At 37.5% G+C, this 12,615-nt stretch overlaps 1 protein-coding gene across 1 annotated transcript in view; it reads left to right on the top strand.

Annotated features, from left to right (window-relative positions):
• The window catches only part of MAN1A1 (mannosidase alpha class 1A member 1), a gene marked incomplete at both ends in the record, with an annotated part of 150,414 nt that overhangs the window by 60,398 nt on the left and 77,401 nt on the right, over window positions 1-12,615 (top strand). Inside the window, one exon of the mRNA XM_081998198.1 lies at window positions 1,184-1,264. Within this exon, the coding sequence (XP_081854324.1) occupies window positions 1,184-1,264 (81 nt within the window). The remainder of the gene's footprint in view (window positions 1-1,183; window positions 1,265-12,615) is intronic.

The following is a 12,615-nucleotide window of genomic DNA, read 5'->3' as shown; positions in this document are numbered from 1 at the left end:
TGTGCTCATGTGTATAAAGAAATTTTACAGGCACACACACATATACTATATGAATTATATATTAATCAGAGCAAATCTGTGAATGAAATTATATCCTCAATTTTTGGAGGATAAAAAAAAGAATTTAAAATCCATGGAAAACAGGGATCAGCTTCTTCCCTCCTACATAAACTGACATCCGACTGTTTAAACTGGAAAAGTACAAAAACTGGCTGAATGAGAAAAGCCTGCAAGCCCTTTGGAAGAAAATTCCATGGCTCCAAGAGGAGCAATAGCAGCCCAGAACACACGAAAGTCAAACACCTTATTTATGTGCCCAAAAGTTTAGAAGGTTGACTGCTGGGTACCGTTTTTCTACAGAAATACAGAAATAAAAAAATTGGTATTACATAAAGAAGTGAAAATTAAGAAACTTCAGTAGATCAACTTTTCAGCTGAATACCTCTTGAATGGATTGAATGTTGTGTGTTGGGTTAAAATTGGAATTGACTTGGTGAAGAACAAGATCATAAGACTCGGATTCTTCATTTAGGTTTGAAGAAGGCAGAGAAGAATATGCTTTGAGTTTTGAGATAGATAATGGCTGGATCTATACTGCTTAGTACAACAAACCTGGTCTCTATCATTGGTAAAGACCAGGCCACCTTGGGAAGGGCTGTCATTGTAATAGTGAAAGATCATCTTCTTCCTAACATTTTTGTCATGAACATGTAGTTGACTCATTCTAATGTTACCTCCCATTTTACAATAACCTGCGTTTAGACTGAAGTAGGAAGACTCTTGGTACAACATTCTGATCAAGAACTTCTCATACAGTGTCTGAGAAGAGGTGGTGTGAGGTGAGGTAGCGTGGAACATGTGATCTGGGAGCACTTTTTGTGTGTGAGCACTGAATCATCTGCAAGGAAGTACTTAGATATGTGCGTTACAGAATGCCTTATGTCCAAGTGGAAGAGATGAAAAGTTAAACTGGATGAGGATAATAGAGAGGATATTTTGTTAACGTGAGGAAAAGGAGGAAATACTTTAAAATGCTCTTAAGTTCACTTATGTTAGCTTTCCCTACATCTTCTGTGTTTTGCCATTTACAGCTGTTGTAGCTTAATACCTGCATGCATATAAAAAAGACGAAACCATCCAGAAAAGTATCAGGGAATAAAACTACATTTGTTTATTTTAACAGAATGCTGAAATTTCAGTATTTGAAGTGAACATTCGTTTTGTTGGCGGACTACTTTCAGCTTACTATCTTTCAGGAGAAGAGGTAAGATATTTCCACATGGTTTATCTGAAATATCATCCTCTACATAAGTAGTTAAGTTTTATTTTAATAATTTTATTTATGCAAATTAAATTTGTTTAGAACTTTGAAAATGGCTTTTACAGCAGAGTCCTGTCCAATGGGTTTTCTTGCTTCCGTTATTGTTGCTTTGTGTAAGTCTTAAAGCTATTAGTTCACGTAAGCGTTAAATGCTGGTTGTGGGGTTTTTTTTCCTGAGTTGAAACCATAACTAGTACATTCTTACTAGCTTTCCTGCTGGAGTGGGTAATTATGGAGTTCCTATGCCGTGGTAGTGGTAAATTTGGTGCATCAGATTCCTGCTTCACAAATTGGTTTTGAGCATATCCTTTAGCTCCTATAAACTATACTTCTATTGGCCTTTCTGCACCTGAAGCTTCAACTCACATGGAAAAGACATGTTAAGAATGAAAAGATAACTGGTAAACCTATACATGTAAATGTCTTTAAAGCATTAGTATCCCATTAATCTCTATTGCCTGTCATGGTTTCTGGAGAGGATGAAGAAGCAATTTCATCTAAGAGCTTTGACTAATGCAATTATTTCTGTAATATATTTGGAGAAGGCTATAGTAAGTCACAAGTACTGTGATATTTTAAATTTTTAGCTTGGCACTTGCAAAGTCTTTAATCTTACTAGTTTAAATTCTTGTTCCTGACTCTGGATTATAGTAGTATTTTATTGTAGGATTAACACAAGTTAATATTCTTTAACCATAAATTGAATTTATCACTGGATTTCATTAAATCCAAAGCAATTACTGGGGGAAATTCCACAAAACCCTAAAGATGTATAATTTTCTTTCATATGTAAATTTCCCAAATACTGGGTAAAGCTCTGTGTTGAACCTGTCACTTTAACTTAAATTCTGTGTTGTGCATGTTGGTTTTTGTTAACTTTTAGCATTATGTTAAAGCTGTCTTAGCAGGTACTACTGGGTCATGTACCTGACAAAGCAGTTATAAGGAGGCAGTGTTCCTCTGACATTTTTACGTCTTAAGTAGCCTTACCTCTTTACTTCCCATGATCCTCTCCTGAGGGTAGGTAGTATTGAAAAGACATTAATGTTTTTAAATATACAGAGTTTTTTTGCATTTCAGCTGTCTTACAATTTTCTAGGGAAAAAATTGCATTTAGACCCATTTCAAATTCACATTTAGAAGCAATGCAAAAAATCTGAGAGGTGCTTGGTAACTGGCTTCTTGATCTTTACTAAATGTTGTTTAATAATGTTTCATCTCCGACTCTTGAAAGAAATCACTTGTCCCGCTACAGTAACTTGGCGACGAGAAATAAGCATGTCTAAGGGTGTCCAGAATTGAGACCCCTTTCCTTCTGCAATTAAATAGTTGTATCTTTCACTGCAGATCTACTTGCAAACAGGAGTGAACTTTTCCAGTATAACCTATTGCTACATTTTAATTAACCAGTTCTGACAAGAGCAGAGGAGGCTTCTTGGCAGACATCGAGCTGGTAGAGGACTGCACATGAGCCTTTATATCAAGCAGCAGTTCTCTGCCAAGAAATGCCTGAACCATTTGTCATCGGTGCTGTTGATTTTGTATATATGTTGATGATTTATATCTTGTGTCTGTTAATGTGCAGTCTCACTTTCAATCAGTGCGTATAGTTTCTCCTAAATAACACCTAGTCATTGTTTCTCAACCATTCCTTCATCTTTAGAGCGGCAGTTTTACCACCATCTCTTGGACCAGATTGATACCAACACTCATGTTTCAATAAAACTCTTCTACGAGTGAAATGAGGAAACATTTAAAACCAAAGAAATGGATGGACTCATTAATGAAAGTAAAATGGGCTCCTAAACGCAGAGGTGGTGTGTATTATTAGGAGGGTCCTGAGCTCTTGCAGGCTGGGAAAAACACTGTCCGTGCTTGCCACTGGTTTTCATACTCTTCGATGGGCATCTGCTGCCGGAGATAGAATGATGTTCCTAAACTAACAGTTGTCCTGGTGACTTAGAGAGTGCAGCTCAGCATGCTTTGCCTTTATCAGGTTTGGGGAAACTTCCCGATTTGTCTCCTAAATCCAAGACACTGAAGCCGACTGCTGCCTATGGGAAGAGCGGGATGCAGCTGTTCCGAGGACGGAGCAGCTGTGCAGCGGTGTGAGGTTTCCCACGTTGCGTGGGTCTGTCCGCTGGTGCTGCTGGCGGGTGTGGAAAGGACTGAGGGCCCCAGAGGCTGGCTGCCACCACAGAAAATACATCCTTAATCATCCATTAGTCCGTTATTTTAGTGGGCATTCTTAAGGAGGTGGAATAACCTACGTGCTGGATGTTTGGAGGATTAAGCCTTCACAGTTAAAAGCTCATTTAATTCTTTATCAGATTAACTATTTAAAAATCTTATATTTGCTGTGCTCACTTATCAATATCCTAATTAAAGTAAGCTATGTTTCAGTAAAAGGAATGACAGAAATAATTATTGTTTGCACTTCTGAATTACATTTCCATGGGTAATGATCCAAAGCTGCAACACATTGTATGTTCCATAATCATTTTTAAGTCTAACTAATCATGATTAAAGAATATTCTGCCATACTGAGTAGTTCCCAAAACATCCTGCTCACGTAACAGCTCATTTAGATATCAGGCACCATTGTGAATAATTGTAAAAATGAAAAAATTTAATACTTTGCCTCTTGATAACTGTGTGGTGCTGACTTGCAACTAGAGCTGAGAGATGCATTCTATTAAACTTTCTACAATTTCTGCCTTACTAGAATTAATATGAAATACCTAAAAGTACTAGGAGAGTGTCATACACTTTAAGTCACATTTTTTTGTATTTTCTGATTGTTATTTAAACCCAAGCTAGAAAGAATTACAGTCAAATATCAAACTTCATTTGTAAAAGAGCTACAAATACCAGAAACCTTGATTTCAGGATGAGTGACTTTTTAAGCACTGCTGCGTTTTTTTTTTTTAAGTCCCTCATATTAATACTGTGTGTGAATGCTTCACTGGTATTTTTCCATGAGTCAGTGGTTATAAGGGATTATTAAAAATAAACGTGGCTCCTTTAAAGCATTGCTACTATTGATTTTGTTTGTTTGCATGAAAACATCTGGAGGAGCCTGTAATATGGTAAGTTTAACCCACAGGAACAGGACAGATTTTTTTGCAAACTTTCTTGACCCTCATTGTTTTGTTTAAATTAGACCTGAATTCGTTAGTATGAATTAGTAGAAGAATTGCCTCTTCAAAGCAACTTGGTATGCAGCCTTTTTTGGTTTTGTACTGGAAAATAAGATGTCTAGTAGGGAAGAGATTTGTTTTACAACTACTTTGCTGTACTTACTAGTTTGATGTAAAATTCTGGTACACCAAAGGTTGGGAGTATTGCATGCAACAAGATGCCCTGTTCTTCACACTCAGATATTTTTTTTTCTCTTGCTTAAAGCACACTTCCACTTAGATGACTATCTAAGGAGATAGTTTGTTAACTCTTGGAGGAGGACAACACAGTATCCTCTAACAGCAGCTAAGATGTTTCTTGGAATTCATGGAGATTATTTCCGAGCACTGTAATCTACACTGTTGGGAATAACTGTGATACTGGTGCTGAAAGTCATGGTAAGTGTATAGCACTGCTTGTAGAGAATATACAAGCCTAAATACTGATCTGACTAGCTCTAGCTGGTTCTTACAGGCATTGCTAAAGCTGTGTAATAAGGGGACTGTTTTACTTAAAGGTTGGTTCCACAGTCAGGAAATACGTTGCATAGGCAGAAATAGGCAGAAAAACACTTTTAATAATTGCTGTTTGTATGAGTAGCAAAAAAGTAAATCCAAAATGGACTGAAGTGAGTAAGGAGCATGTGAGTTTCAGATTCAGCTGGTAAGTTCCCAGATTCCTTTGAAGCTTTTCCATTTTTCTGAATGGGATGAGTAATTTATTTTTTTCACCCAGAGTTAAAATATCTTGGATTCAGCAGCTGTTCTTCCTGCATAATATAACCTTCTTTTTTCTAGGCCTAAAGATAGTTCCCTTCACTGGAGAAAGACAAAATAAATTTGATAATGATGTTCATATTGCCATTTCTCTCCATGGCATGAAGCAGAAATGTGACAGATTTTTATTTTTTTACTCTGTCAGTATGTCCTGTTTGAAGGAACACAAATTTATCCTGATCAGGATGAAGGAATAAAAAACCCACAACAAGCCGTTCTTCATTATGATAAATGTTGACTTTCTGAGTTTCATCTATTACTCTCTACCAACTGTTAATTAGAAGTGAAAAAGAAAAAAAGAAGGGGGGGGGAAGTGATGACATATCACCTAATTAGTTTATATCTTCATTTAGAATGGGAGTTACAGTGCCACTATTCAATCTCACTTGATGATCTTGGCCTCCTGTCAGACTTCAGACCTAATCATTGCCCACTTAAAACAACCATCCATCAGTGATGGTAGTGCTGTCTTATTAATGAGGAGCAGACATGAAATAATGACGCAGATGCTATTGATCTAGACCTGCCTTTGCCAGGCTGACCACAAAACATTGCTAAGACATTCTCCAGAATTTAGCTGTAGCTATTCTTATCTGCCTCTCCCTCTCTTGTAGAGGTCACCCTTCATAGAGAATATTTAAATTCCATAAATTGAAAAAAATACAGTTCATAATTTAGCAACCTGGAATAGTAGGAGATTGAAGTTTGTCACCTATACGAAGGTATTGGCATATTTCTGCAAATCAGGAATGTAAGTTCCAGTAGAGATGCCTTGAGGATCTTATCTCACCAGTGTGAGAATTGGCCTCATGTTTTATCTCCTGCTTCCTTTCACTTAACCTGACACTAATTAACAAGAGGACTTTTATATCTTGGAAGCTTGATTTCTAATGCTCTTTGAAACTCCAGGCATACTGTATCAGCTTGATCACTTCTGTGTGAATGCCACTTAACTCCTCCTTAAGCATCTTCACAGACTGGCAGTAGAATTCCTTTTGGTAGAAACTCGAAGACTGAAATTGCCTGTAGTTTTCTGCAGCCCAGTTTTCAGATTTGGGTCCTGTTTGCCACCTACGATCCATCTGGTGCCACTTTAAGTGATACATAAGTACTTCAGTGGTGTCAGGTTTTAGTTGCTGTAGAGCTCTGAAGTGATCTTGATGATTTGTTTCATTTTTATCAATTTATGATTTTTTTTAACTTCCATATTTCATAGAATCATGGAGTCATTCAGCATGGGAGAGACCTCAGGAGGTCACCTATTCCAGCTTCAATACTGGGACAGTGCGTTAGGCTTGTCTTTTTAAGAATCTCCTTGCATGGGAACCTGCCTAGGCTTTTCAAGACAGAATACAATTTAGCTTTTCTGCAATGACTTTTTTTTCATGTAGTGTGCTCTTTTACACAGACATCTCTTAATTGTTCCTCCTGGCTCTCAAGCAGGCCTCATGTTTCTCTTTTTTTGTTTTTCTTTTTTAACTGTAAAAACTTGTTCTTCAAAAAGTACTTTTAGCCTGACTTAATGTTTTTCGTTTAACTTGTCAGACTTCGTCAGTTTCTGTATTCCTTAATCAGACTTGATATACCTTTTGCTTTTAATTACCTTCTTTACAGTCGCATCAAAAGAAGAAAGAAGTCATCTTGAGCCTTTTGATTTAAGAATCTTGTGAATCTGAACCTCATCTTTTATCCTCCAAATCATCTCCAAGCATTTTACCCATTTGGCTGTTCCTTTCTAAGTTTATTTCAGCTGCTCTATGTGATTCTCTTTCCAAAATTAAACATTACCAAAGTGAACTTCTTGTTTGTAACAGCATGTTGAATTGGAGCATGTGGTCCCTGTTAGACAGTAATATGTCAAACTAAGTCAAGAGCTACTTTTTCTCTTCTAGACTCAGAATTTCTGCAAGAAGCTGTCATTGCAGTGTATAAAAGCATGGTTTATATCCGCTCTGATGCAGCGCTTAACAGCCTACTCAGGGACAGAGAAAGATTTAAAATCTCCTTTGTTTCCCACAATCACAGTCTGTAATCTCCATTAGTATTTCAGTCTCTTCACCACCTTTAATAGATCTAACACTGTCCTCTTTCTGTGCTAGCTGCATCAAAATGTACTACAGAGTCTCTGTGGATTCACATTTTGGAGATAACCTTGACTCTTAAGATATTCTTTGATGTAGAGTGTTCTGCTGTTCCAAGCAGACTGCCCTTCAGTCTTCTATTTCTGTCTCTTAAGGTCCTGCAGTGCGATTACACTGTCACTGTTGATGAAACCCATCTCTGTTAGATAGGTTCCCTATGCTCCAAAAGCTTCCTTGTTCCCAATACTTCTGTCCCCTTTCTCCCAATGCTACTTGCTCAGCTGCTCTGTGCAACTCTGCCTCTCAAGCTGGCCCCACACATAATGCTGAGGAAGCTTCAGAGAATGGTAACCAAGATGCTGATTTTCAGTCTTGCACTTAATTCCAATTTTACTTCTTGGTTTTCCTTCTCTTCCCACTCTTGCTTTGGAGTTAGTGATACCATGACTGGGAACTCTTACTCAGCCCTAAGTACCTGAAGCCTTGCGGAGCCTCTGCCACCTGCGCAGCGGGCATGCAAGTCAGCTGCCATCACCAACAATTTTTGTGCCTCATAATAAAGACTTTCAGGCTACGTTACTAACTTAAAGTGAAAATAGTGGCAATTTACATTAATTCAGTGAATTGCTGTCTGCTGGAGTTCAGCAGTGGGTATGTTTCTCTTTCAGATGCCTGCCATCAGCATGAATATCCACAACAGGGGGACAGAGCAGCTACGGTGATAGCCTGCTGCAGCTGCCATTACTAAACCTACTATGAAACAAGGAGCCAGAGCCCTTATTTTGGTCTGAGAAACATGAGTTTAGAATCCAACCTGACATAACCACACTCTTCACTTTTAGTAGTTTCCCTTTTGCATAACTGAAAGGAGTTCATTTGTTTGAGAGTTTTTTCAAAACAACAAAAAATTTGGTTTGTACCATGGCAAACTTATTTGACATGTTTTGCATTCATGCGTTCACTTTAGAAATAACCAAAAAGCTTTATTGCTCACTACTTTAATTTTAACAAAAATCCCTGCTCACCTCCAGACTACTTTAGCTTTAGTCACCAACAGCTTTAGTCTGATGCTAAAGCTGCTAAACTGTTAGAAGAAAGGAGAATGGATGATAATGAGAGCTAAGTAATAGCTGATTGAGATTGTAACAGCTGGTGTGTTTGACATGAGCTCATGAGCTATATTATTAAGTAGAATTCAAGCAGCTGAGAGGGAGATGGTTTGTTTGTTCTGAGGATTTGGCTCTCAACCAGCTCCTGCAGTTTCACTTGATTGTGGTTCTACAGAACAGTTGGAGAGGGCATGTCTACCAGAAACACTAGTGTGGGTGCTTTCCTTTTGAGCAGCAGCTCTAGATCGACCCAAAAGAAAAATTATTTGCATGTGGGTTAATACATCGTACAGAAGAAATTATACGCTAACAACAGTCTGTCCAGAGTCACCATGCATCTGCAAAGAAATTCAGTCTCCAAGACATTTGTCTCTTTCATTTATCTTAGTACTCAGTTCTGTCATTTTGCAGCACCAAATGCAATAATACAGCATTATGTTAGTGGGATCATCTTGTTCTGCAGATTTAATAGAAAATGTACAACATATGGTTAAATACAGGGTTCTGTGGAGCCATTTGCAAGCAGTGTTGAGATTATTGCAAATATACTACTCATATCTAAAGAATAATCCTTAAGTGTAATTTTATAGCTGAGAATTTGACTTATTTCTGCAAATGAAAGCAACATAAAAATATCTCTTTCGGTGTTGACAGTGGGAATAGATCAGTATTAATTTACTCTCCTTTAATTCTGTGCTGTATAAATTATTTCAGAAAGTATATTCTCTCTGTGGATGTATTTTAAAAGTTCAGTTAGGTGGTAAGTAATAAATGTTACTGAACCACTGTACTGTATTTTTTTCCCCAAGAAAGTACAGGTGAAAATAGTGTGTACCTGCATTTTACTCTGGGCGTTGAGTAACTCTTCATTGCTTCATCTAAATCTTTCACAATGCTTAGTTAGTTTATGTAAGATTCTATTTTGTGCTTTGTTTCCATAGATTGAATCTGATCCAGAGGTTATTTTTCATTAAGTTGGGAGTTAAGTAGACAATAGTGTCCTCTCCTTATTAGCTTAGAGAAGATAAAAGCATAAACCATCCAGTATAAGATTCCTGCATTTTTCGTTCTGTTGGCAACTACTAAGGTTCCCAAATCTGACTTTTGCAGAGGATCCTTCTACTTTTGTATCTTTTTGCAAAAACTGAAATTACTTCTATTAAAGAATATTAAGCATTAATTAATTCTAAGTATTTTAAATACAAATCAAGTGAATGGAAGTTTATGATGAAATTGGGAAAATTCCTCATCCAGTTTGCTGTTTGAAGGATCAGATTAGAGATTCGTTACAAAACACCACTTTGTGCCTTGTACAAGTCCTGCTGCTTCAAGCTAACTGAAAATCATTGAGAAAATTGAATACCTGAAATCAGAAGCAGACATCATTGCTGTTCTTGCATTCCCTTTGTGCCTCCAGCAATAGGTACAGATAATGGCATCTTTGCTGCAGAAGAAACAGATATCCTTTTCATCTCCTTTGAATTTAGCACTACATCTTGCTCAGCAGATCAAATCTGAAACAAACAAGGTTCCGTGGCTTCAAGTTAGCATGAACTCTTGGGATCAGCTTATGGAGAGTGCTAATTGGCCTGTATTGTTTTTTTGGCAGGATCTATTGCTTGTGCTTTTTAAACAACAGAAATCTGCAAGATTTGAAAGGAAGGATAAAGAGGGAGCTTTTCAGCAGATCCTTTGGAAATTGTAGGAATCCACATGCTATTTGCGTGCCATTTGTTTGTAAAAATGCAACAGTTGAGTAATGTTGATAAATGTTGTGGTTGATAAATGAGTACAGTTCCCATCTCTCCTGTGCCAAAAACTTGCCTCTGCCATATGCAGACTTTATTTGCACCCTACGTGCAAATGATTGAGAAGGAGAGTGGAAAAGATATTCACATGAAAAATCCTGTGCCACTTCCAGCACAACGGATGCCAAAGGGAATTTGGTTTTTTTGGCAGGTGACTGCCCCTGAACAGAGCTGTCATGAAGCATTTGAAAGACAAATCTTCATTTTCCTCAAATCAATGAATATAAGGGCTCATTTTGCATAGGGCTAAGTGCACAGAAATGGGCAAACTGCAAACTTTTCTTAAGCCAAAGTCTAAGAGGATGAACAAACTCACTTCCATGAAGGTTTGAAAGGTGAAAAATAGGAGTAGTATGTAGTGCCAGTGTTTCGTATAAATCTTACTTGCTTTCCTCAGGGAAAAATACTTTAGGATGTATTTAAACAGCAGATGCAGTTTCTTAGCTCACTGTTTACATTGCTAGTCTTTCGTCAACAAGTATTATACTTTTGTATTCCCACAAGTGTTAGCTGGTCAGCTATCTTACTGTTTAATTTCCTAGTAAAGCTAAGATATGAGAGGTCAGGAGCTGGTAAGAATTTCTGAAGAACTTGGACTTTGTTTGATGTGTTCAGCTCTGATATTGTTCACACCACCTTTTATTGCTTACATTAACCCACCTGACCTTGATAACTCCTTCAAATAGTAGCTAATTAAGACAGTACAGTATTAGGGGACTACTGTCATTCAGCTACCTGAAGGCTCAAAAGCTTATTTTAACATCCAAAAAACCCACCCTTATGTAAACTGACAAAATTCGAAAGCAAAGAAGGAAGATCATTCCAGCAGCAGTGTTACTGGAGTAGAGTTCAACCTTCAATTAACAGAAAGCAGTCTTTCTTCTGGCATCAAGAGACAGTTCTGCTGTTTCTTATGATTCACATGCATCGAACTACCAAAAAGGCTCTGTAACTAGTTATTCTAAAGAACTAGAACTGGTTTGTTTCTTCACCCTTTAGGCAGTCATTCGCTTTTGCAGGCTAAGCAAAGTAACCACACTAGTTGTTTTTGGAAGTTGAATCATCCCAGTTAGTGCTTTAAAGTCATGTTGTCCCTTGGGGGCCAAGTTGTCCTTAATTTTTGCAAGCATGACTAGATAATTTTACAGTCCAGTAGATCCTCGGGATAATCATGTCAAAAGGGTATGCCGTGAACTTCATTCTCTTCCATTTTTCTTTGAAAACTCTTTTTTCTTTTCTTCAAACCAACAGCTGCAGAACAAAGTCAGCAGCTCACAATGTCATTTCTTGAAGGATGCTGTTTTGCCCAACTTGTTCTTAAAAACGCTATTCATAGCATACAGCCAATTTCAGTCTTTTTCCTTTTATCATGCAAAACCAGTGAATAACTCAAACCTTCTCATCAGCATTTGCTGCTTGCAGGGTATCTCTTACAAACATCGGTCAGTCTGTGCTCAGTCCAGAGTTGCTTTTATTTCCATTTATATTCTAGAGGGAAGAACAAATAATCTTCCTGATTCCAAGCAAGATCAATAACTGCTGAGATGCTCTGGGCAAACGTTGCCACACTGCTGCAGGAGACTATGGGCATGGTACTCGGCACGTCTGTGCAGACTTATTCTGATGTTAAATGCCATCAGCCTTTCTGATCTGCTTGAAGGTTGTCTGTTAGGTTAATATGGTTATTAACTGACCCAAGGCCAAAAGTAAAGACTTACTGAGAGAGCGCAAAGAACTCCTTGCTCAACCGTTTTTTTCCGTGACAGAGTATGGCAGTTGGTGATAGACATAATGAGTGTAGCTGGTGCTTAAGATTATTCTTTTCTAAATCATGCTTTTCAGACTTTTTTATATCTAGTTCTGGCTTGAAATTACAGTTAAGGTACTGTAATGTTTTGATTTACATACCATCAAATATAAAAATAATGTGAAACCTGCAAAGTATTCTCTCTAGGAATGGCTATGTGAAGTGTTCAGTCAAACAGTAACATAAAATGCTAAAGCCATGTCGTGAGTTTTGGTAAAAAATAAGGCAGCTTACATGACTGTAATGTCTTTTTTTTTCTTTGTCCTTGTTTCAGGTGGGGGGATGGAAAGCAATGTAATGATACCTGTATATGCTAATGTGCATACCTGAAATCTTTATGAATAGTTCTAACTATTAGTTCCTCCAAACATATACTGCATTCAAAAATAATGTTAATCTTTGGGGAGAACATTTATGGCTGTTTAATTAGAGGAATGATTTTGATGTTTAACTGTAAAAAAAGTTTTAACTGCAGGGAATTCAGGGAAGCAGTTGAATTGCTCATAAATTTATGACTTGCTGGCAGCACTGCT

This window comes from Phaethon aethereus (genome assembly GCF_964289735.1).
Source record: "Phaethon aethereus genome assembly, chromosome: 3".
Lineage (NCBI taxonomy): Eukaryota > Metazoa > Chordata > Aves > Phaethontiformes > Phaethontidae > Phaethon > Phaethon aethereus.
The sequence above is the reverse complement of the archived record's forward strand: the minus strand, read 5'-3'. Positions and strand labels throughout refer to the sequence as shown.